The sequence below is a fragment of the Larimichthys crocea genome, unplaced genomic scaffold (genome assembly GCF_000972845.2).
Source record: "Larimichthys crocea isolate SSNF unplaced genomic scaffold, L_crocea_2.0 scaffold148, whole genome shotgun sequence".
Taxonomy (NCBI): Eukaryota; Metazoa; Chordata; class Actinopteri; family Sciaenidae; genus Larimichthys; species Larimichthys crocea.
Genome location: NW_020852030.1, coordinates 1,237,752 through 1,262,749, shown reverse-complemented (window position 1 = coordinate 1,262,749; position 24,998 = coordinate 1,237,752). Strand labels below are relative to the sequence as shown.

The following is a 24,998-nucleotide window of genomic DNA, read 5'->3' as shown; positions in this document are numbered from 1 at the left end:
ATGTTTAGGCTCTCAGTCAATGTATTGTACTGCAGGGGGAGGGTTACTGTAACACACACACTGTGACATAAGGGAGTGTCCTGGTGGTCTGTAAACAAACAGAGACACCATCTGGTTTACTGGACCTTCATATAACACACCAACACACATACTGATGATACGGAGACATGAACTAAACATGAACACAGTGGACGAGCTCATACCTTCAAATCATCCATCTACATTATATTAATTTAAGTGGACTACAAGAGGAGCTGCAGTTTTAGGTGACTGCTCGGCTGTTGAGGCTAAATCAAAGTAAATGATGTGACACGAGATTAATGTTTGTAGTTTTATGGTTGATCGAGGTGTGAAGAGGAGTTCATATTGTAGTGGTCCACACAAATCAGCTGTTTTAAGGCTCCTTTATGGATCAAACTGACAGATTTTATCAAAATAAATGAAGAATTGAAGAAAATGTATGTAATAAACAATAAAATGATTTATTTTTAATACTGAGAACACCGTTGTCAGGTGGTCGGCACGCTGCATGTTGTGTTTTACAAAATCAAGTCCAAACCGAGCGAGCGTTACCATTTTAATCAAAGTCCAAAAACTTTTTGTTTCATGCTTTAAACAAAGTACAAAAGTAAAAAAGAAACTTTTGTCTTTGAAGCTCTGACGTCAAAAAGTCATTACATGACCACATCAGGTGGATAAACGAGACTCCACCTGCCCGTGATGTCGAGACACTGCGAGTAAAACCCACCAACCAATCACAGCCAACCTTCCTATCAAAATAAATCTACGGCTTTATACAGTTGACTTTTCATACAGGAAACTTTCACTTTGACATATTTACAGTTTAAAATCAGAGGAAAGTTTTGTTGGTTCGTTTTTATTTCAATAAAAAATACTAACAACGCTTATAAACACAAGCAGTGTTCTTCATCTGTCGGCAATTATTTCTATATACACAAGCTGTGAACGGCTAACAGCTAGCTCTGCTGGCTAAAGAACGCAGATGAAATGTGTCGTTCACTGATCCTGTTCCCAAACGCTGAACTTTAACCTGGAAATGTCCAAAATACAAGAAGCTGTTTGAGATGATCAGCTGTTTACACACAGTAGTGAGACAGGATGGTACAAATACACCTTTGAAATGAACTGAGAACTTGTTAGCAACTGAGTTAATGAGTTACTGAATCTGAGCCTGGTTCAACATTCTCCTTTATGCTACATGCTAACACGCATGCCTTCTTAGCCCTGCTAGTTAGTTAGCATTTTGCTACAGAGCAAAACATGGGTTGTTAAAAAAAGGAAAACAGATATCGCGTACAGGAAAGGTGAAAGTTGATCCAGGCTTCCTCAAGTGTGATTGGACCACAGGGCAAAAAGAGTAGCAAGCTAGTTAGCGCTTGATGACCTTTTTATTGACTCTTTAGAGAGCTAATGCTAATGTAGCCCGGCTGGCATGTTAGTGGTCACCATATTTCTGCTGGAGCCATGAAACCCTCTGACAAGATGTTTTTTTTTCCTTCTCCAAAACAGTTAAACAGTAAAATTACAAAACCTGCCTTCAGAAATATCAAACTTAGAAACTGTGGAAATCTCCCACTAAATCCTCCATCTTCAAAAATCAGCGTTTGTTAGACGGCTGCTAGAAACTGACGTACGCGAACATTCAGGCTAACGACAGTTATCGTGTCCCGACCACACGGATGACATCAGAACCAAATCAATCAAACGTGTCATCGCCGTGTGGTCGGGCACCGTCTGGAGGCTTTCTCGGTAAATGTTCTGCTAACGTTAACGAAGAAAATCAGTTTATAAGAAGAAGTGGTCGTCCTCTTTGCGTTGCAGTGCATCTTTTCTCCTCCAGGGCGGCGCCGTCCTGAGACTCTGAGGTAAACAAACCACAGATTTGTCTCCAGACTCAGAGTTGTGCTCTACGCCTCCCTCGCATTCTACTCGTGTGCCAGCCCCGTCCGTCAGTCTCGTTGTGGCTAGCAGTGACTTGCAAAGGGTCAGATGTCAGGGGGGTCGGAGTTTAAGGAATGGAGAGCGTCAGCGCCAAACCGACAGCCGTCTCACAGTGCACAGGTCACGCAGCAGCCGCCTGATTCGCTGCTTGAGCTGCGGGAGGCGGGACAACGGGTCGGGAGGCTCGAGCTCGCCGGAGTGGTCCAACCAGGACTCTAAAACTGGAGAGAGAGAGAGAGAGAGAGAGAGAGAGAGAGAGAGAGAGAGAATTTATTAGTGACATGTTAGTCATTAGCTCATCCGTGGGGTCGTGTGTGGGTCGTCTGTGGGGTCGATTCTCGGTCGTTCGTGGGGTTGTTTGGGTCGACTGTGGGTCGTCTGTGGGGTCGTTTGGGTCGTCTGTGGGGTCTTCTGTGGGTCGTCTGTGGGGTCTTTGGGTCGTCTGTGGGGTCTTCTGTGGGTCGTCTGTGGGGTCTTCTGTGGGTCGTCTGTGGGGTCTTCTGTGGGTCGTCTGTGGGGTCTTCTGTGGGTCGTCTGTGGGGTCTTCTGTGGGTCGTCTGTGGGGTCTTCTGTGGGTCGTCTGTGGGGTCTTCTGTGGGTCGTCTGTGGGGTCTTCTGTGGGTCGTCTGTGGGGTCTTCTGTGGGTCGTCTGTGGGGTCTTCTGTGGGTCGTCTGTGGGGTCTTCTGTGGGTCGTCTGTGGGGTCTTCTGTGGGTCGTCTGTGGGGTCTTCTGTGGGTCGTCTGTGGGGTCTTCTGTGGGTCGTCTGTGGGGTCTTCTGTGGGTCGTCTGTGGGGTCTTCTGTGGGTCGTCTGTGGGGTCTTCTGTGGGTCGTCTGTGGGGTCTTCTGTGGGTCGTCTGTGGGGTCTTCTGTGGGTCGTCCGTGGGGTCGTCTGTGGGTCGTTTAGGTTGTCTGTGGGGTCATCTGGGTCATCCGTGGGGTCGTCTATGGTCGTCGTCTGTGGGGTCGTCTGTGGGTCGTCTGGGTCGTCCGTGGGGTCGTCTGTGGGGTCGTCCGTATTTTCACCTGGTTTAAATTTTTCTGTTTTTGTGACTAATGACAATTCATGAAACTGGTTCAGTGTTGAGCGTTCAAAGTGACTTGAAGGGCAGCTGTCCATCATCACCGTACAAATGTCCACTTGTGTGTTTGATTGTTAAATATTGTGACTTGACGCCGTCTTTCCCTCTCACTCTCCTGAGATCCTACATTCAGATAGGAGCTGTGGTCAAGCCCTGCAGGGTTATGCTGCGATGTGTGTGTTTGTGTTGAATGTATACGCTGTGAAATAATCAGGAAATCACTTTTTATTTCTCTGATTAACGACTTCATCGAGGCCGGGTTTTAGAGGAGTGGCTTTGAACACAGAGATGTATATAAAAGTCTTACACCACGGCCACCAAAATCACTGTTGTGTTTTCGACCTGTTTCACTGCCCTCGAGTTCACGCAGTGTGTGTTTTAGATTATAATTTATTCATCCCACAGTGGGGAAATTTACTTTTGTGTAGTTTACTGTAAATCAGTGTGTATGTGTGCGTTACCATCGAGTTCTCGCTCTATCAGGTCCATCCTGGCACTGATCTGGTGGTGAAGAGACTCGACGTGATCCAGCAGGTTCAGCTGACACTCGGCCACGGGATCCTGCGTGTGTGTCCAAGTGTGTGTGTGGTTCTCTGTTTTAATGCAGGCCTCTCTGAGTGTGTCCGTCACCACGGTCGGATCTGCAGCGACGTCAGCCGGCTTCCTGTCGACATCTTCAGCTTTGATATCCTGCAGGGAACAGGAAACAGGAAACATGATGATGGTTCATGGATAAAAACCTGATGTGTGTGAGGAGGAAGAGGTGAAGAAACAGGAGCAGCATCGTGACAGTTTAGTGTTCTTCTACGAGGACGATGTTCTCTGAAACTTCACCAGCAGGTAAAAATAGATCCACATTTCCAAGAACAAGCCCGGAGCTTCAAACTGGTTTAGGGCGGTCTCATAGCAACAGCAGGAGCCTGTTCAGTGCTGAGAGGCTGATAGAGGGGGGTGTGTGTGTGTGTGTGTGTGTGTGTGTGTGTGTGTGTGTGTGTCGGAGCCCAGCTTTGTTTATTAACACCACACCTACTGACTTCACACATCCGTAACATCACCTGTGATCACCTGTGGCCATCATACACTGTCAGAGTAGAGGTGATTGTTTAATTTAATTATGAAGGTCTAAAGTGTGAGATGAGCCTGGGTTCTCAAACTATGGTACGTGTACTACATCGATGTCCGATGTATTTTCACAGTATGATGTGATTATATCATATATGTGAACATTTAGAATGAGAATGAACCTCGAGGTCACTGGAATATGATTTATAATAAGTTGATATAAATCAGTCTGATACGTCGTCACGTTCACAGGTGTATGCTAAAACGTGGCGGCCTCACCTGACTCACATGCTAACCAGTTCCTCACACAGGCTGCCGTCATCTCATGAAAACTCTTCAGATGATCCAGAACGTGGCAGCTCACCTGCTCTTTGATCATGGAGCTCCTCAGTCTACCTGCAGCAGCCACATTAAACTCAGATCTCTAACACTGACTACAAAGCAGTCTCTGGTTCTTGAGCGTCCTCATACAGACAGATGTTACCTCCTCCTGGCTCTGTCACCTGTCCTCTCAGGACAGTCCAAACTTTTCTGTCTGTTGTTCCCCGTTGGTGGAACGTCCTACCAGTTCCTACAGATCAGGGGCGTCCCTCTAGACCTTCACAGACCTCCTGAAGAGAGGACCTCCTCTACAACACTACCAACAGCTGGACGTGACACATCTGTCCCTCTACACTACTGTCATGATGAAGGTACGTCAAACAAACTAATACCAAACGTTCAACTTGCTGACATACTTCCTGTTTGTGTTTGTTTACCTTCTGCTCGGTGTCCGTCTCGTCTGATTTTTCCCATGATGCTTCGGGCTTCTGGTAGCAGTGTTCGCTGCTGACGTAACAGAGCGCGCTCTCTCCTTTCGGGCTGGACGCCAACTTCGGCCCCTCCTCTCGTCTCCACGGCAACCTCCAGAGCTGCAGATCGGGGTGGGCGTGCGAGCTGCGTGGACAGACGGATGGACAGAGTGAGCGTACGTCCCCGTGGACTCGAGGCGAGCCGTGAGTGTGAGTAACCGAACTCACTGTAAGAGGCTGATTTTGAGCTGCAGGCTGCTGAGGACCTGATGGAGGCCGTGTGTGTGCGCCAGCAGGCGGCTCGTGTGCGAGATCTTCGAGGCGTTGACCTCCGAGTAGTTCTCCTTCACGCACGACAGGCCGAACATGTGACCAGATATCAGCAAATCAGGTTCAGACAGGAAACGCTGAGCCCGCCTCCAACCTGAACGTGACGGTCACACAAGTCAGGATGAGACACACACACACACACACACACACTCATGTTTTAGGCAGTGTGTGGGATGCTGACCTGCAGTGTGTCTGCAGTAGTAGCAGATGTAGTTGTGTGGGACGTTGTCTTCGTATAGACCCATACAGGTGCCGTGCTGCCAGCACAGACACGACTCACACTGCAGAGAGACACACGGCGTGAGGACGGGCGGATCATAGTAACACGGCAGTGTGTGTGTGTGTGTGCATCTTACCTGGATCATGAAGTCGTTCTCCTCGTCCACCTCACACACACACCTCACCACCTCACACTCCTCTGTCTCCATAGCAACGGGCCAAGAGGACGTGTCCTCTCCGCTCTCGGCCGTCAACGTCGACCAGTCGCTGCCGTCGTCCACTGAAAGATTAGAGAGCGTCAGAGACAAGCCATGGACATGTGTGTGTGTGTGTGTGTGTGTGTGTGTGTGTGTGTGTGTGGGAGTGTGGGTGTGTGTGTGGGTGTGTGTGTTCTGACCGTGTGTGGGTGTGTTGGGATGATCCGTGGACAGCTTCAGAGTGATCGCAGGTCTTTCAGAGATCTCATCATCACTGCTGCCAAATCCTGATGAGGATGAGAACGAGAACGAGAACACACACACACATTATTACAACTAATAACAGAGTTCAATCGGCTTCATTTGTGTTCACATTCAAATAAAGTTTATTCGTTTTCTATGAACTGTGAGGAAAAATGTAGAAAAACAGAAAACCACCAACAAGTTCAGGTCATCTGTGTTTACGAGGCGGCTACATCAACATCATACGTCATACTTCCTACTCTTCCTACTCGTGTATTTAGTGTGTGTGTCTGTGTTTTGTGTGTTCAGGCGGTTAACGAGCGGACTATGAGGTGGATTGGCCAGCGTCCCGTGCCGTGTATCTCTGTCCTTGCCGGAAATGCACACCTGCATAAAATCAAATCAATAAATGTTCTTCTCACACATCTCATATGCGTCCTTATTTCAATAAGTGCATGCATACGGGGGTAACGGCGAGCCCGTCGTTAAGAGTTGTTGAAGAAGAAAATATCAAGTCTGAAAAACTGCAGAACCTAAAATTCACAGCTTAAGATGTGAAGCTACAACAATAATCAGTGAGTGAGTTCATTAATGAAACACTGAGCTGGTGGAGGATTCAAAATAAACGTGTCACTTGGTCACACGTGGTCTCAGACTCTGTGGTTGTGTGTTGCTGGTTTTAAAGACTGCGTGCAGCTGAACTCTCACCTGACTGACTTTTCTTCTTCTTCTTCTTCTTTTTCTTCTTCTTTAGTTTGACTCTCAGGAAGTTCTTCCTCTCCTTTCTGTCCTGTCCTGCATCTTTTTTTACTTCCTCTGCAGACAGACAGACAGACAGACAGACAGACAGACAGGTCAGGCACGTAAATGTCTTTATGTTACACATCTGCATGTACAGCCGTCCTACCTGTTCCCATGGTGCTGTGCTCTCTGTCGTCATGGTGACAGCTATCGTCCTGGTCCTCACTCTTCACGTCCGACGCGAAGTCGCCGCCGCCCTTTGAAGATGACCGCTTCCTCCTACAAGATCGAGCTCAGTGTCAAACACACACCGCGTCCTGTGACGCTCCCGTCCAGGGATTTGAACCGTCAACCCACCTCAGCAGCGGAGCCGCCTCCTGCTCGCCACCTCGCTCGTCCAGCTGCTGGTCCGAGTGGTAGTACTTGATGTGGTAGTGCAGCAGGCTCGCCTTTCTGAACGACTTGGTGCAGCCCGCTGCGGGACACTTGAAGGGGTTGTGGTCCAACTCGATGGAGAGGATGGGGGGAGGCTGGTTCTTTATCACCCTGTACACTGAGAGGACAGAGGGGGACGGTCAAACACAGGACGGAGACACAGCGGAACCATGTGTCTGTACATCGACTGTGCCAACATGACGAAACTCTGAGACGCAGACGTACAGCTACACCTTCCTGCAAATGCTTCACAACAAAAGCCTTGGTAAAGAAGGCTTTTAATTTGAAATGAATACAGGAAGTGTTGTTGTTTATGTGCTTCCACCATGAGTGCCAACCTCCGTGTCCATGAGGTGCAGCCACAAACTGCAGTTCCTCAAACGTCCACTTGAGGCTGGCTCCAGAAGTGAGGGGGACGGTAGCTGCCTACACTCTGGAGTCTGCACAGGATGTTTTATTTTGAAAACTGTCAGACTCCACCGGGAGCGTTTCAGAAGCGTTTCTCCTTCCAGACTTTGTTTACTGGCTCAGATTTGGTCATTTTCCTGGTTCATGTTCTACTAAACATGCTTCTAAATGTGTAAACATGCTACATACTTTATTTGTTTCTGTTTTGTTTTGTTTTTACAACCGGCAGTTTGCGTGGGGTGTTTTATTTTGAAAATCCAGCGGCTTCTCTATGCTGTTTGTGTGTCTGGCTTCCTGTCAGCTTGAGGTGCTTTATGTTAAATTGATCGGGGCTGCTCGCAGCGTCCATCAATAAATAGAACAGCAATCCGAGCAGAGGCTCGCTTCTGGGACGCTTCAGCGGCGGAGCCAGTGGAGTATGAAACATTGACTAGAGCGGCCACATGAGCTGCACGGACAGTTTGTGATGTCGGTGATGCGTTCAGGCACTTCCAAGCTTCAGGAACAACTATAAACAAATTCTGTATTCAAACGATCACTGCAGTGTGTGTTCATGCGTGTGAGTGTGTGTGAGCTCTTACGTGGCTCTCTGCTGAACTTGTGTGTGGTGGGCAGGTGAGCCTGACGCTCCAACAGGACGTCTGAGAGAGAGGACAAAGAACCAGAACCAGGTTTATTAATTGTCTCATACTGACGATAATTAATAAGTGAATTTTGCAGCAGGAGGTGAAATATTACGATATTTACCTTTGTCCACGTGGGCGGGGTTAGCAGGCGCCGGCTGGGTGGAGTCAGCTGTGACTGGCTCGTCCTGAGCTCCGCCACTTCTACCTGAGAGAGGAGCAGCCTGTTATAAACTGCTCAGGACCGTGCACCTCACCCCCTTTCTTTGTCTATACTGTATATTTTATAGTTTTCATTGGAGTTTTAATCTCACTGTACATGCGTATAGTGACAATAAAAAGGCTTGCAACTCACCGTCATCAGCTGTTTTCTTCTTTGCTGGTGGATGGGAGGATGAAGGTTCTACCTTCCTCTTCCTCTCCTCCTCCTCCTCCTCCACCTCCTCAGCTCCTTCCTTCTCCTCTGATGTCACCTTCTCCTCCTCTCCTCCTTCCTCATCCTTTTTCTTGTCCTCCTCATCGTCCCCTCTCTCTCCACCGTCCTCCTCCTCCTCTTCGCTCTCCCCTTCCTCCCATCCTTCACTTCCCACCGCGCTCTTGTCAGATCTGGACTTCTGCCAGCGTCAACAAACAAACAAACAAACAAAAACACACAAGTTAAGAGCTGGAAGCTGTGATTGGTGAAGCCACTGAGATAAGGGCCAATGAGAGTGCAGCATTTCTTACTTCCTGGAAAGGTTTGACCTTGGTGGGCTTCACGGTCCGAACCACGCCGTCATAGAACCGCACAGTGTAGGAGTCTACACACACACACACACACACACACACACACACACACACACAGAGTAAAAAGTAATGAGTGAGGGATGGACGATATGTTTAAGTTATAAATATTAACTATAACAACTAATAACTGAATCATCTGCAATACTCTGAGCTGTTACAGGTGAAGCCTCACCGTCTCTGTTGACTCGGAGGATTTTGGCCGGGTAGAAACGACAGTCCGTCCAACAGGCCAGAACCCTCGTCCCCGACACAAACACCTGAGACAAAGCAAGAGAAATAAAGTCCAACACAGAAGAACAACAAACATCAAATTCAACCAGGACACGAGTCCGTCCCGTCCAGACGGCGGTCGTACCGGCTGTGAACACGGTGGATTCAGGCCCTGCCTCCTCAGGCTGACTCGCTCCAGCGGTCGAAGGTACGGCGAGGTCCAATGAAACCACTCGTTGTGCCGACGGCTCCACTGACGGTAGTGGATCAGAACCCGCTCTTTGTCGTAGTCGATCTTCTCGATGGTGGCCGGGTACCTGACGATCACAACATCAACAGGATGATGATTTTAAAAGTTAACTGAAGATTCAAGTTTAAAATAAACAAACAGAAGCCGGAGGTGTGTGTGTGTGTGTGTGTGTGTGTGTGTGTGGTCCAGACCAGTTCTTGTGGCGGTCTCGGGCCTCCAGCTGAGCTCCGACCTCAAAGATGATTCCTGACCTGTCCGGTGGAGTCTTCATCTGATGGAAACACACAAAAAAATCATTAAAATTTGCTTCTAACAAAGAAACTTTTTCTGTTTTACTGCAGCAGGTAATGATTATTTTAATTATCGATCAATATGACAATCTTTTCCTCGAGTCATCAGCTCATGGTCCAAAAAATGGTGAAAAATGTTCCTGTTACTGTCACAGAAGACCAAAGGAAACACAAAACATTCACAACTTGCTAAAAATATATTTATAAAACACATTTTTAGATTAGCAGAAATCTTCTAGGTTGTTTTTTGTGAAATCATATTATTATTTAATCAGAAATTCTCCAAAAAATGCAAAACTAAAAATTACTTTCCTGTCTAAGTTCATGCTGCAATAAGTCATTCATGTTTTTAATAATTAATAAATAAAAATAATATTTCTGCAATAAGTAATGAATAAATAAAATACTAAATTTAACAAAATAATAAACTTTTTGCAATAATAAAATAAAATAAATACTAAAAGTATTTTTGAATCAATGAAAATATTTTTGCATTAAACAGGTAGTAATGATTTACATATACACGTAATTACATTGTACAATTAAACATTTATTATTTAAATAATTATTCATTTTTGGCACTTTTAGGCTTCCATAGAGGTGAACTTCATACGTCACCGTTTCCATCCGTGCGCGCGACGTGCGTGAAAGCGTTTACGTGATGACGTCGTTACTCGCCGTGCTGCCGTTAAAAAAAAAGTTTTAAAACGTCTAACGTACGTTACGTGATGACGACACACAAACACGACGTCGCTGAATGAAACTTTTTGTAGTTTAATTCTTCGTGAATTTCGGTCGATGTAGTTTGAATCAGATTAAAAGCGCGCGGTAAACAGTGCGTGATCACTGAAACTAACTCTTCTGCTCCCGTTAGCGTCCTCTTGTGAAAGAAGCTCATTGGCCGAGGACACCCATTCACGACGTTCATTGGACGACGCTGCTGTCAGTCAACAGAAAAGGGCACCGCCCCCTCGAGAAGATACTTGACAGTGGCTAACATGCTAACGCTATGAGCTAACTTCAAAGAGCAGCGACTTTAAAAAACACGAAACCTTAAAAACGAACAAAGTGACGTCAGACCGCGGACACACCGACAGTCAGAGCTGCTCTCTGAGCTCGTCCCGTTAAACGGGCTCGGTGTGTGCCGCTCCATTGACTGTGACAGACGAGCTAACGCGGCTAACACGGTTAGCTGTGTCTGAGTGTGACAGCTGCACGCGGGACACGAGTCTCACGTCAGCAGGTTACCTGGTCATGCACGCGGGACACCTTTACAAACCCTCCCGCGCGCTCCAAACGTCTTCTCCGGGCGTTAAACACGTCACAAAGCTTGTTTACCTCTCGCGCTGCTTGTGCACTGCACTCTTCATTACTGTGTGATGGCCGCACAGCGCATGCGCAGCAGCTCAGCTGGTTTGTGTTTATCTGTCATCCGGTGCGCGTGAACGGCTCCGTCACACGTCATCACGCCTCTGATCGACGTTTAATGAGGCAGTGACGTCACAAGGAGTTTATAACGAATGCAATCTAACTAATATTATTAAGACACAACACAACATGCATTTATTAAAGGTGTTAAAAGAAGGTTTTACATTATACTTACAGACACTTTATTACTTTTTCTATGTTTTACAGACACACACGTGCAGTACAGGGCTCATAGACATGCAATGTGGACAGAGATGGTGGAGTGATGGGCATCTCCCCTGAGTCCCTGAGAGCAGTTGGGGGGGATCAGTGCCTTGCTCAGGGGCACCTCAGCAGTGCCCAGGAGGTGGACTGGCACCTCTCCAGCTTTTGGACTTGAACCGGCCACCCTCCGGTTCCCCAGCCAAGTCCCTATGGACTGAGCTACTGCCTGGACGTAGTCTCTGTGACGTCCCCGCAGACTGTCTAAAACCTGGACGTAGTCTCTGTGACGTCCCCGCAGACAGCCTCAAGTGGACGAGAAGAGGAAGTGCAGTTTTTGGTACTTCCTGTGTTGGCTTCACTTCAGACAGGGAGGTTGCAGCTTGGATCAAACAAACTATGATTCAGTATTTCCTTCTTGTATTTATTTTATTTTGTACTTTGAATGCAGTAGAAATATCCTGAATGTACTTTGTATGTGTTTATAAAGGAGGCAGGTGAGGCTTCAGTCGAGGGTCTGCTCTCAGCTTCTGAATAAAATCATCAATCTTTTTAGGAGCTGCTTCTTTGTGCCTGAAACAAACAAACATAAATAATCATCTACAGTGCCAGCGAGCATCGTTATTTGATTTAAAGATGTTACAAACTAAATTAAGCTGTTGGCCGGTTTTGGTTGGACTGACATGCTGAGGCGTTTCTTGGCCACTTGTATTTGCAGCATTTTCTCAGCGCAGTAGGTTTGGTACTCTTCCTCCTGCTGGGCCGTCATGTTCAGCTGGTTCTTCTGGTACCACTCCTGCTTCTTCTGTAGGTTATTTGTTTCCTAAACACAGATTCAAAACATGTCAGCGTCTCCACAAGGCGTCATTGTTGAGCAGGTTCTCATGCAGAGACTCTTTCTGTGGCTGTATAAACTCTAAACATACACAATAACAGCACACAGGCGTGCCCCAGGGCTCAGTGCTGGGGTCACTTCTCTTTGCTTTCTGTGTTTGATTATTCAGTGAGTTGAATTGAAATCTAAGTGCTGGTTGGATACACATCAGTTAGTGACCTGCTCTCCATAAACACTAACGAGAGTACGGACAGTTTGTCCAGACAGATGTGGGACTTAATGTTTGAATGGGATTTAATGTTGAATATGAGTTCCTGAAACTCGTTTACGAACCGTAATGAAGCGACTGTGGATGAAGGTGACTTGGTTGACCAGTTTCTCTTTATACTTGTCCAGACTGTCCTGGTAGAACCTCTTGGCCTCCGCGCCAGTCAGATTCATTGTGTTGTTCTGCCCGATCAGGAAGGGAGCCATGATGTCCGTCTCCATCTCCTGCAGCCACTTCTGCTCCTCCAAAGCCTGACGCTCCTGCGAGGACAGAAGAAGGTGCGTTGGTCTGTACAATACACTGCTGAATTTTGACATTTGAGGTGGAGGTCTTGACATAATGGCTTCCTAATTGGAAATAATCATTTTCATGAGGCTTGGTTTGGGTTTCTGTATTTGTGCTACCATTTCCTGTCTCCGTCTGCGGGCCTCGGCGGCGCCTGTTGTCGTCCATGGTGAGTAGTAAAGCTGAACATGTTTCTCTTCCTGCCTCCTGCACTCCACAATGGCCTTCGTCTGCTCACACAAAAGTGGTGGAAGAAATATTAACATCAAACAAACATTAAACTTCAGTAAAAGCAAAAAAATCACAATGTATCTCTGAGTTTCCTGATGGACAGTGAAGTAAACTGCGCCGGCTGTAGCTGCTGTTAGCTCAGTTTGTTAGATGTGCTACAGTGGGAGTGTAAGCATTTGTACGACGGCGTTTTGGATCACCGGGAAGAAGAAGAAGAAGAAGAAGAAGAAGAAGAAGAAGAAGAAGAAGAGGTTTCCAGGCCTGGGGCACAGAGCCGGTGTCGTGCCAGAACCAAAGCTGGGCAAGCAATCTCAACAGTCTCTATGGACATAATGGCAGAGGAGACGAGAGTGAAGAGGACGCTGACGGAGGAAGCTAAGAAGAGAAAAGGAGAGAGTGAGCGAGCAAGAAGCCGCCGGACAAGAGTAAATGTGGGACTGACTTTTAGTGGTTGGTGAGAGCTTGGTGAAATAAAAGGCTGAAAGACAGACGCCGAGCTGGGCTGACTGCTGCTGGACTAGGCAGTGAGATCAGCTGCTGCTGGGTCTGGTTCTGGGCTGACTGCTGCTGTCTGAAGACGTGGTTACCTCACATATGGACTCTTTGATTTGGAGGGATACCTCCTCCTTCTCCTTCATCAGGTCCACCATCATCTTATGCAGAGCCAGAGTGTGGAGAGGCTTCTCAGTTGGGTCCTCCTGAACCCAACACACACACACACACACACACACACACACACACACACACACAAATGTTACTGTGTGATACCAGTAGCAGCTATAGAGACCTTTATTTTGAAAGGCTGTGCATCCTGTTATGTGTTTGTCATCTGAACCTGGAAGCTGGAGACCATGTCGGGAGTAAAGCCCTCGCCCTTCCGCCTCTCTGTTGGCTCTCGCGGTAAGATGAAGGTCCTCTTTGAAGGGGAAAACTGGTAATCCTCTAAGTGATAGGTCAAATCGATGCGGCATTGGAACCCCACTGTGAACACTCGCACGGCCACGTCTTCGTTGGCTGGTTTGGACGTGTTCCTGTGGAAATGCTCCACCAGTTTCTGTTTGCACACACCACAACACACACCACAACACACACACAAACAGATGAATCAATCACCCTGGCACTCTCAGTGAAGTGATGTCATCTACAGTATATGCTTTGCATTTCTTGGTTTTGACCCTGATCAGTTCCTCGACCTGATGGTTGTCCACATCTGGTCTTGGCAACGCGTTGCGTGTCTTGAAGACGGCGTGCCGGTAGTAGAGGAAGTCGCTCCGGCCCTCAAACATCTCCGTCATGTCAAACGGTGAATCCACCCTCCGCACCAGGCCGTCGACGCGAGTAGAACTGAACTTCATGTCGTGCTGGCTGTCTTTGCTCAGGGACGTGTACCTGTGAACTGAGCGAGACAAACGCTGACAGACAGGAAGAGAAGCTCGGCACATTTAAACTCTACTCTCCGTTTGCTTGTTTTCATGGCTGTTCTCTGCAGTCTGCAGCAAATTAAATCAACTTTATGTAACTTTCCTCTGATGATCTACCGTCTGTGACCTCCTGTTGACCCACTCTGACCTGTGATCAGCTGATCCACACTGACCTGTGATCAGCTGAACGGTGTCTCTGTCATTCGTACGTCTGTTCTCACTCTATGTAACTTTGGGCTCCGGGTCGGGAGAAGTACGTAACGCTTTACGGCACTAAGTCACACAGCAGCAACTATTTCACTGATTCTGGTGAAACTGGATCATATTTTATGGAGGAAATGTTTTCTGGTTTTCCCTCTGATGTCCTCCGGCTGCTCCGCCTCAACTCTCTGTGATTTACAGAGTTTATGATGGACAGTGAAGTAAACTGCTGACAACAATCCCCCCCAACACTGAGGGTTACAGCGTTGGGGGGATTGTTGACAGGGAGCGGAGCCGGTGTCATGCCAGAACAGGAGCTGTGCAAAGAGGTGAGGTTTTAGCTGGGCAGCACCAGAAAGCAGATTTACATAAAAGTTTGAAACTTCTTCCGTCTTTGAAGCGTTCTGTGGTGACGTTGTCGACCTTGTTGACCTCCCTCTGCTCCAGGTGGTCTTTTCTGTGCTGATACCACTCCTTCACCATGACGACCTCAGTACCTACAACACACACACACACACACATACACATTACATGTCCAACAAAAGCCCCATGTTTACCATCTTGTGATCACTCACAGTCCAGGTCTTTGTATGTCGTCAGTCGTGTGACGAGGCCTTCTGAGATCCACGGTGCAAACCGCTCCAGCTTTGCCCTCCTGTAGCGGGTCACCCTCTGGCCTTCTGGGTAACGGGTCTCCAGATCTGCATGAGAAAAAAAAAAAAAAGAGAGGCGGCAGTTTGTGGAGCATCAGAAAATATTCACCGCTCCAAGTACGACTGTGTGACAGACATTAAAATCCGTAGGCTGGTCGTGGTCAGCTCACAGGAAGCAGCTTTATTTCCTATTAAACAGATGATTTATTGTCGACTGAACCGGTTCAAGAACCGGAGCTCATCTGGTCCTGATCCACATTTCTCTTCCTGATATTGGAGTCATGATTGCAGTTCTTGAACCATTTATTCAACTAACCATGGACGCACCACGTGAATGAACGCGTCTACGTATCAGGCTGATCTCATCTCGGTTCTGTTGGACTCTTTGTCTGAACCCCTCCACTGTTCAACAGGTTTTCAGTTACATGATGGGAATTCATCTCCACATCAATCTAGCTGTGACCCTGTGAGATCTTTTGACAAACAAACTGTGTTCAAGTGGAGTTGCCGTACCTCTCTGCGAGATGCTGATTGGACCGACCCAGGATGTCGGCATCCTTAAAACCCGGGGCCGCTCTTCCTCCTTTCAAAACACAAACGAAGGACAAAGAGCTCAATGTTTGTCCTTTCTATCACTGAGTGTTTCTTTAAATAGTTTTCTTAAACCCCATAAAATCAAACAGCCCCAACTCTGAGTGGAGGTCCAGGTCCAGGTCCAGGTCCGATGCTCTCTTGCACAGAGGACGAAGATCTGTCAGGCTGTGATACACACACACACACACGCACACACACACACACACACACGCGCACACACACACACACGGTATTTGGAAAAAAACCCACACACCTTGTCGTCATTGACTTTGCTCACTGTCATTTCCTCGTTTCCCTCCGATGCTTCGAGAATCAGCTGATTTTTGCTGACTGCGCCGTACAAGAGCGGCTCCCATGTCTTTAAATCCTCCAGGTCGAACACCATGTCCTACACACACACACGCACACACACACACACACACACAAACACACACACACACACACACACACACACAGATTGCAGTCCAGTCTGTGGCAGTAAACAGTAAATCACATCTGGAGCTGTCGTGGACTCACCTTGCAGCTGTTGTTGCACTCCTGCAGGTTGACGTAGTAGTTGAGATTGTTCCACGCGCTCTCCACGCCCAGGAAGTTGTCGTCTTTGGTCGTGTAGCTTTTCCCCGTCAGCGGGTCGATGAAGAAGTTCTCCTGGACGCTCCAACTCCCTGACAGCACCAGAACCCAGCAGTGCACCCGGAGTCCTCGCAACGGGTCGTCGGCGGGTCGCTGCTCGCTCTGCTGATGGTGAAGACACGGAAGGTTTGATGTCGAGCTGATGATTCAATGTCTGATTGTCTTTGCCCTCTGTGTTCTGTTACCTCCTGTAGTTTTTGTTTCAGAAGCAACGCAGCTTCAGCCTCCTGTTTCTTCTTCTCTTGCTGCGCGAGGAAGCGACTGTCCAGCTCCATCGGAGGCCTCACGGTGTATTTGTTGTCCTGAGGCTCCTGCTCGGAGATCACGCTCTGCACGCACAAACACAGACACGCGTTCAAAACTGTGACCTGAACATCTGTCCACCAACTGTCTGATCGCTCGCCTACCCTGCCCTCCTCCTCGGCCAGTAGGGGGCACTCCTGCTGGCTCTGGTCCAGCAGACACATCTCTCTGACGGCGTAGCCGCTGACGCAGTAGGCGTTGTAGTCGGCGCCGAGCAGCAGGCTGCACAGCAGGGTGGCAGATTCGAAACACGTGGCTCTCTGACGCCGGAGCACCGAGGTGGAGGACAACAGGTGACAGGGCTAGGACACAAAACACACACGGTCAGCGTCGCACACACTGAAAAGAACACAGGTCCAAGTCCACAGTCCAGTTAGCTTTTTCAGGTACTTCTGTATTAATTAATAGCCAGTTGGCCTCATTGTGATTACGACACGTATTTTAAATGATCTCTGTTCTGGTGTGGGGGCTTCCTGACCGGGTCCACGGGCGGCTCCAAAGGGTCCAGAGACAGGAAGTTAGCCACAAATGAGGCGCAGCCCTCCCAGGTGTAGAGCTCAGGGTAGACATTTGGTGTGGGTCGGAGACTCGTGGACACGAACTTCTGAGCATGGAGTAAAGAGCAAAGGTGTTAGAATGACTCGGTGTAACGTCGTGGTGTGTCGAGCTGGACAGTTCGCTGTTACCTTCACGCCACACTCGTTGACAGGGCAGAGCAGCAGCGGCTTGCGGTCGGGGTACAAGTATGAATACTGACGCTGGAAGCTCTCAGCGATGGCCAGCACTCGGACCTCGTCGGGGGAGTTGACCCTGTAGGACTCGGGACAGTCCTCTGCCTTCTTCCTGGGTGGGCTGGTGAAGGACAGCAGGTGAAGACAGGTATTATAATTATACAGCCTGATGCTGATCGTCAACTGTGTGTGTGTGTGTGTGTGTGTGTGTGTGTGTGTGTGTGTTTAGAAGTCCTGGATGCTCACAGGTCACTGAGAGTCTCCTCCAGCTTCGTCGTCTCTCTGCCATCATCATCCTCTTCACCTCTCACTCGGTCCTCACTGCCTGACTCCAGCACAGTCTCCATCTTTGATAGAGTGTATACACACACACACACACACACACACACACACACAGAGAAACACACACACACACACACACAAACACACACACAAACACACACACAAACACACAGAAACACACACACACACAGAGAAACACACACATACACACACACAGAAACACACGCACACACACACAAACACACACAGAAACACACACAGAAGCACACACAGAAACACACACACACACACAGAAACACACACACACACACGCACACACAGAAACACACACACGTTACGCACAGCTCTATTCACAGAGGAAATGACGTTACTCTATAACATGTCGATGGGTGAAGTCACCGGTAAGTTGACGTTAATAATAATGACGTCACTCAGGTGCACTCACCGTCTGTTTCCTGTCCAGTGAACTGCTCACCGACGGCTCACTGTCAACTGTTACTCCGTCTCCATGGTAACAGCAAGGCGACGACGTGATGACGTAAGGATGCGTACCGTGGAGGGAGGAGGGGGGACAACACATTAACGGTGCTGTCTGTCTGTCTGTCTGTCTGTCTTGTGAACTCGTCTCATGTTCTCTGCTACATGTGTGAAATAACGACTCCGTCTCTTCTGGCACCAATAGTTACCATGGTTACGGAGACGCCCTGAAACTTTGTAACGATTCTAAATAAAATCATGAATAAGATCATGAATAAGATCATGAATAAGATCATGAATAAAATCATGAATAAGATCATGACTGATTCTCACTACGTGCATGACCAATAAAAGCTGAACACAGAATTCTGTGTAAACCGTCGTCATAGTTTCTGTCAACTCTTCGTTTGTCTCCTTCATGTCACAGTTTCCTGTTTGCAGCCGTCAGGCAGGGTCAGTCAGTGCGTCTGTTGACTGTTTCTCAGGGTCAGTGCGTCTGTTGACTGTTTCTCAGGGTCAGTCAGTGCGTCTGTTGACTGTTTCTCAGGGTCAGTCAGTGCGTCTGTTGACTGTTTCTCAGGGTCAGTGCGTCTGTTGACTGTTTCTCAGGGTCAGTGGTAAGCATTTGTACGACGGCGTTTTGGATCACCGGGAAGAAGAAGAAGAAGAAGAAGAAGAAGAAGAAGAAGAAGAAAGAAGAAGAAGAAGAAGAGAAGAAGAGGTTACAGGCCTGGGGCACAGAGCCGGTGTCGTGCCCGAACCAAAGCTGGTCAAGCAATCTCAACAGTCTCTATGGACATAATGGCAGAGGAGACGAGAGTGAAGAGGACGCTGACGGAGGAAGCTAAGAAGAAAAGGAGAGAGTGAGCGCACAAGAAGCCGCCGGACCAAGAGTAAATGTGGACTGACTTTTAGTGGTTGGTGGAGCTTGGGGAAATAAAAGGCTGAAAGACGACGCCGAGCTGGACGTGGGTTACCTACAATATGGACTCTTTGATTTGGAGGGATACCTCCATCCTTCTCCTCATCAGTCACACCATCATCTTTTGCAGAGCCAGAGTGTGGAGAGGCTTCTCGTTGGGTCCTCCTGAACCCAACACACACACACACACACACACAACACACCACAACACACAAATGTTACAGTGTGATACCAGTAGCACTATATAACCTTTATTTTGAAAGGCTGTGCACCTGTTATGTGTTTGTCATCTGAACCTGGAGCTGGAGACACATGTCGGGAGTAAAAGCCCCGCCCTTCCGCCCCTGTTGGCTCTCGCGGTAAGAGAAGGTCCTCTTTGAAGGGGAAAACTGTAATCCTCTAGTGATAGGTCAAATCGATGCGGCATTGGAGAACCCCACTGTGAACACTCGCACGGCCACGTCTTCGTTGGCTGGTTTGGACGTGTTTCCTTGGAAATGCTCCACCATTTCTGTTTGCACACACAAACACACACCACAACACACACACAAACAGATGAATCAATCACCCTGGCACTCTCAGTGAAGTGATGTCATCTACAGTAATATGCTTGCATTTCTTGGTTTTGACCCTGATCAGTTCCTCGACCTGATGGTTGTCAACATCTGGTTTGGCAACGCGTTGCGTGTCTGAAGACGGCGGCCGGTAGTAGAGGAAGCGCTCCGGCCCTCAAACATCTCCGTCATGTCAAACGGTGAATCCACCCTCCGCACCAGGCCCGTCGACGCGAGTAAAGAACGGAACTTCAGTCGTGCTGCTGTCTTTGCTCAGGGACGTGTACCTGTGAACGGAGCGAGACAAACGCTGACAACCAGGAAAGAGAAGCTGCGGCACATTTAAACCTCTAGCTCTCCGTTTGCTTGTTTTCATGGCTGTTCTCTGCAGTCTGCAGCAAATAAATCAACTTTATGTAATTTCCTCTGAGGATCGTACCGCTGTGACCTCCTGTTGACCCACTCTGACCTGTGATCAGCTGATCCACACTGACCTGTGAATCAGGTGTCCACCTGACCTGTGATCAGGTGAAGGTGTCTCTGTCATTCGTACGTCTGTTCTCACTCTATGTAACTTTGGGCTTCCGGGTCGGGAGAAAGTACGTAACGCTTACGGCACTAAGTCCACACAGCAGCAACTATTTCACTGATTCTGGTGAAACTGGATCATATTTTATGGAGGAAAGTGTTTCTGGTTTCCCTCTGATGTCCTCCGGCTGCTCCGCCTCAACTCTCTGTGATTCAGAGTTGAATGATGGACAGTGAAGTAAACTGCTGACAAAAATCCCCCCAACACTGAGGGTTACAGTGTTGGGGGGATTGTTGACAGGGAGGCGAGCCGGTGTCTGCCAGAACAGGAGCTGGCAAAGAGGTGATGTTTTTAGCTTGGGCAGCACCAGAAAGCGAATTTACATAAAAGTTTGAAACTTTCCTCGTTGAAGCGTTCTGTGGTGACGTTGTCGACCTTGTTGACCTCCCTCTGCTCCAGGTGGCTTTCTGTGTGATACCACCCCTTCACCATGACGACCTCAGTACCTACAACACACACAACACACACACACATACACATTACATGTCCAACAAAAGCCCATGTTTACCATCTCGTGATCACTCACAGTCCAGGTCTTGGTATGTCGTCAGCTCGTGTGACGAGGCCTTCTGAGATCCACGGTGCAAACGCTCCACCTTTGCCCTCCTGTAGGGGTCACCCTCTGGCCTTCTGGGTAACGGGTCTCCAGATCTGCATGAGAAAAAAAAAAAAGAGAGGCGGCAGTTTGTGGAGCATCAGAAAATATTCACCGCTCCAAGTACGACTGTGTGGACAGACATTAAATCCGTAGCTGGTCGTGGTCAGCTGAACCAGGAAGCAGCTTTATTCCTATTAAACAGATGATTATTGTCGAACTGAACCGGTTCAAGAACCGGAGCTTCATCGGTTCCTGATCCACATTCTCTTCCTGATATTGGAGTCATGATGTGCAGTTCTTGAACCATTTATTCAACTAACCATGGAGCCCACGTGAATGAACACGTCTACGTATCAGGCTTGATCTCATCTCGGTTCGGTTGGACTCTTTGTCTGAATGATGGGAATTCACTCCACATCAACTAGCTTGACCCTGTGAAATCTTTGACAAACAAAACCCAAAACAAACTGTGTTCAAGTGGAGTTGCCGTACCTCTCTGCGAGATGCTGATTGGACCGACCCGATGTGCGGCATCCTTAAAACCCGGGGCCGCACTTCCCCTTTTCAAAACACAAACGAAGGACAAAGAGCTCAATGTTTGTCCTTTCATCACTGAGTGTTTCTTAAATAGTTTTTTATCTAAACCCCATGAAAATCAAACAGCCCCAATCTGAGTGGAGGTCCAGGGCCAGGTCCAGGGTCGATGCTCTCTTGCACAGAGGACGAAGATCTGTCAGGCTGTGATAACACACACACACACACGCACACACACACACACACACACACACGCGCACAACACACCAAGGTATTTGGAAAAAAACCCACACACCTGGTCGTCATTGATTTGCTCACTGTCATTTCCTCGTTTCCCTCGATGCTTCGAGAATCAGCTGATTTTGCTGACTGCGCCGTACAAGGGCTCCCTGTCTTTAAATCCTCCAGGTCGAACACCATGTCTACCACACACACGCACACACACAACCACAAACACAAACACACACAACACACCCACACAAACACAGATTGCAGTCCAGTCTGTGGCAGTAAACAGTAAATACAATCTGGAGCGTCGTGGACTCACCTTGCAGCTGTTTTGTTCACCCTGCAGGTTGACGTAGTAGTTGAGATTGTTCCACGCGCTCTCCACGCCCAGGAAGTTGTCGTCTTTGGTCGTGTAGCTTTTCCCACGTCAGCGGGTCGATGAAGAAGTCTCCCTGGACGCTCCGACCCCTGACAGCAACCAGAACCCAGCAGTGCACCCGGAGTCCCGCGCAACGGGTCGTCCGGCGGGTCGCTGCTGCTCTGCTGATGGTGAAGACACGGAAGGTTGGATGTCGAGCTGATGATTCATGTCTGATGGTCTTTGCCCTCTGTGTGTCTGTTACCCTGTAGTTTTTTTGTTTCAGAAGCAACGCAGCTTCAGCCTCCTGTTTCTTCTTCTCTTGCTGCGCGGGAAGCGACTGTCCAGCTCCATCGGAGGCCTCACGGTGTATTTGTTGTCCTGAGGCTCCTGCTCGGAGATCACGCTCTGCACGCACAAACACAACGCGTTCAAAACTGTGACTGAACATCGTCCCACCAACTGTCATGCGCTCGCTACCCTGCCCTCCTCCTCGGCCAGTAGGGGGGCACTCCTGCTGGCTCTGGTCCAGCAGACACATCTCTCTGACGGCGTAGCGCTGACGCAGTAGGCGTTGTAGTCGGCGCCGAGCAGCAGGCTGCACAGCAGGGTGGCAGATTCGAAACACGTGGCTCTCTGACGCCGGAGCACCGAGGTGGAGGACAACAGGTGACAGGGCTAGGACACAAAACCACACACGGTCAGCGTCGCACACAGTGTTTTGTTTTTTTTTGGTTATTTTTGTTTTTTTGTCTGAAAAACAGGTCCAAGTCCACAGTCAGTACTTTCAGTCTCTGAAATAATAGCATTGCCTCATTGGTGATTACGAACACGTATTTAAATGATCTCGTTCGGTGTGGGGGTCCTGACCGGGTCCACGGGCGGCCCAAAGGGTCCAGACAGGAAGTTAGCCAATGAGCGGCAGCCTCCCAGGTGTAGGCCAGGGTGAATTTGGGTGGGCGAGACTGTGGGCACGACTTCTGAGCATGGAGAAAGAGCAAAGGTGTTAGAATGACTCGGTGTAAACGTCGTGGTGTGTCGAGCTGGACGTTCGCTGTTCACCTTCACGCCACACTCGTTGACAGGGCAGAGCAGCAGCGCTTGCGGTCGGGGTACAAGTATGAATACTGACGCTGGAAGCTCTCAGCGATGGCCAGCACTCGGACCTCGTCGGGGGAGTTGACCCGTAGGACTCGGACAGTCCTCTTCTCTTCTTCCGGGTGGGCTGGTGAAGGACAGCAGGTGAAGACAGGTATTATAATTATACAGCCTGATGCTGATCGTCAACTGTGTGTGTGTGTGGTGTGTGTTGTGTGTGTGTGTGTGTGTGTGTGTGTGTGTGTTAGAAGTCCTGGATGCTCACAGGTCACTGAGAGTCTCCTCCAGCTTCGTCGTCTCTCTGCCATCATCATCCTCTTCACCTCTCACTCGGTCCTCACTTGCCTGACTCAGCACAGTCCCCATCTTTGATATGAGGTGTATACACACACACACACACACACACGAACACACACACACACACACACACAAACACACCACAAAACACACACAGAAACACACGCACACACACACACACACACAACACACACACACACAAACACACACAGAAACACACACAGAAACACACACACACACACAGAAACACACACACACACACACACAGAGAAACACACACACACAGAAACACACACACCACACAGAAACACACACACACACAAACACACACAGAAACAACACACACACGAAACACCACACACACTTACGCACAGCTCTCTATCACAGAGGAAATGAGTTACTCTATAACAGGTCGATGGGTGAATCCCGGTAGGTTGACGGTTAATAATAATGACGTCACTCAGGTGCACTCACCGGTTGTTTCCTGTCCAGTGAACTGCTCAACCGACGGCTCACTGTCAACTGTTACTCCGTCTCATGGTAACAGCAAGGCGACGACGTGAGGACGTAGGATGCGTACCGTGGAGGGAGGGAGGGGGGACAACACATTAACGGTGCGTCCTGTCTGTTTCGGTCTGTCTGTCGGTCTGTCTGTCTGTCCTGTCTGTCTCTTTGGCTGTCTGTCTGTCTTCTCTCTGTCTGCCTGTCTGTCTGTCTCTGTGTCTTCTGCCTGTCTGTCTGTCGGTCTGTCTGTCTGTCTGTTCTGTCTGTCTGTCTTCTGTTCTCTGTGTCTGTCTGCCTCCTGTCTGCCTGCCTGCTGTCTGTCGTGCCTGTCTGTCTGTCTGTCTGCCTGTCTGTCGGTCTGTCTGCCTGCCTGTCGTTCTGCTGTCTGCCTGTCGTCTGTCTCTTTGTCCTTTGTGCTGTCTGTCTGTCTGTCTGTCTTGTGACTCGTCTCATGTTCTGCTACATGTGGAAATAACGACTCCGTCTCTGTCTGGCACCAATAGTTACCATGGTTACGGAGACGCCCTGAAATTTGTAACGATTCTAAATAAAATCATGAATAAGATCATGAATAAGATCATGAATAAGATCATGAATAAAATCATGAATAAGATCATGAATAAAATCATGAATAAGATCATGAATAAGATCATGAATAAGATCATGAATAAGATCATGAATAAGATCATGAATAAAATCATGAATAAGATCATGACTGATTCTCACTACGTGCATGACCAATAAAAGCTGAACACAGAATTCTGTGTAAACCGTCGTCATAGTTTCTGTCAACTCTTCGTTTGTCTCCTTCTGTCACAGTTTCCTGTTTGCAGCCGTACAGGCAGGGTCATTCAGTGCGGTCGGTTGACTGTGTTTCTCAGGCAGTCAGTGCGTCTGTTGACTGTTTTCTCAGGGTCAGTCATGCGTCTGTTTGAGATGTTCTCAGGGTTCAGTGCGTGGGCCTGTGTTCTCAGGGGGGGGGTGTGAGGTGGGGCGTGGGGGTCAGTGCGTCTGTTGACTGTTTCTCAGGGTGTCCAGTGCGTCTGTTGACTGTTTCTCCAGGGTCAGTTCAGGTGGCCGTGCTGTTGCCTGCTTTCGCAGGGTCAGTCTGTTGTGCGTCTGTTGACTGTTTCTCAGGGTCAGTG

At 48.5% G+C, this 24,998-nt stretch overlaps 2 protein-coding genes and 1 long non-coding RNA gene across 8 annotated transcripts in view; 1 reads left to right on the top strand and 2 right to left on the bottom strand.

Moving 5' to 3' along the window:
• Positions 1-861: 861 nt before the first annotated feature.
• On the bottom strand, positions 862-11,088 carry LOC104938031 (PHD finger protein 20-like). 2 transcript variants are annotated; one of them, XM_027275616.1, is made up of 18 exons: positions 10,967-11,088; positions 9,530-9,609; positions 9,234-9,405; positions 9,051-9,135; positions 8,819-8,892; positions 8,448-8,706; positions 8,217-8,300; positions 8,051-8,110; positions 6,984-7,179; positions 6,793-6,905; positions 6,594-6,701; positions 5,843-5,929; positions 5,583-5,725; positions 5,408-5,507; positions 5,125-5,320; positions 4,864-5,041; positions 3,505-3,733; positions 862-2,183 (listed from the first exon to the last, which is right to left on the bottom strand). In XM_027275616.1, exons 2-18 carry the CDS (start codon positions 9,607-9,609, stop codon positions 2,047-2,049), a joined length of 2,301 nt encoding a protein of 766 aa, XP_027131417.1. In that variant the 5' UTR covers positions 10,967-11,088; the 3' UTR covers positions 862-2,046. The 2 variants fall into 2 exon arrangements, with proteins under 2 accessions (XP_027131417.1, XP_027131418.1); XM_027275617.1 differs by having other exon boundaries at positions 10,877-11,053.
• A 562-nt stretch (positions 11,089-11,650) lies between these two features.
• Positions 11,651-18,243, bottom strand: ccdc135 (coiled-coil domain containing 135). Of its 5 annotated transcripts, none has more exons than XM_027275654.1 (18): positions 18,140-18,243; positions 17,659-17,759; positions 17,368-17,533; positions 17,160-17,285; positions 16,786-16,983; positions 16,564-16,707; positions 16,262-16,483; positions 15,999-16,133; positions 15,665-15,734; positions 15,074-15,199; positions 14,867-14,995; positions 14,052-14,272; positions 13,712-13,930; positions 13,464-13,574; positions 12,765-12,875; positions 12,426-12,620; positions 11,941-12,080; positions 11,651-11,830 (listed from the first exon to the last, which is right to left on the bottom strand). In XM_027275654.1, exons 2-18 carry the CDS (start codon positions 17,757-17,759, stop codon positions 11,740-11,742), a joined length of 2,505 nt encoding a protein of 834 aa, XP_027131455.1. In that variant the 5' UTR covers positions 18,140-18,243; the 3' UTR covers positions 11,651-11,739. The 5 variants fall into 5 exon arrangements, with proteins under 5 accessions (XP_027131455.1, XP_027131459.1, XP_027131456.1 ...); XM_027275658.1 differs by having other exon boundaries at positions 14,070-14,272; XM_027275655.1 differs by having other exon boundaries at positions 16,262-16,480.
• Positions 18,149-24,998, top strand: part of LOC113744746 (uncharacterized) — a 31,066-nt gene continuing 24,216 nt past the window's right edge. The window contains exon 1 of the long non-coding RNA XR_003461795.1: positions 18,149-18,232. This is a non-coding gene — a long non-coding RNA (uncharacterized LOC113744746). The remainder of the gene's footprint in view (positions 18,233-24,998) is intronic.

Bases quoted from the DNA above. Each gene is read 5' to 3' on its own strand.
- LOC104938031 (XM_027275616.1), bottom strand. From the start codon at position 9,609: ATGAAGACTCCACCGGACAGGTCAGGAATCATCTTTGAGGTCGGAGCT. The intron at 8,707-8,818 runs GTAAGAAATGCT...TGACGCTGGCAG, and splicing joins AGGTCAAACCTTTCCAGGAA to AAGTCCAGATCTGACAAGAG. The intron at 8,111-8,216 runs GTAAATATCGTA...CCTCTCTCTCAG, and splicing joins CCCCGCCCACGTGGACAAAG to ACGTCCTGTTGGAGCGTCAG.
- ccdc135 (XM_027275654.1), bottom strand. From the start codon at position 17,759: ATGGAGACTGTGCTGGAGTCAGGCAGTGAGGACCGAGTGAGAGGTGAA. The intron at 16,708-16,785 runs GTAGGCGAGCGA...TTGTGCGTGCAG, and splicing joins TGGCCGAGGAGGAGGGCAGG to AGCGTGATCTCCGAGCAGGA. The intron at 12,081-12,425 runs GTTCGTAAACGA...ATCTGTGTTTAG, and splicing joins TCCACAGTCGCTTCATTACG to GAAACAAATAACCTACAGAA.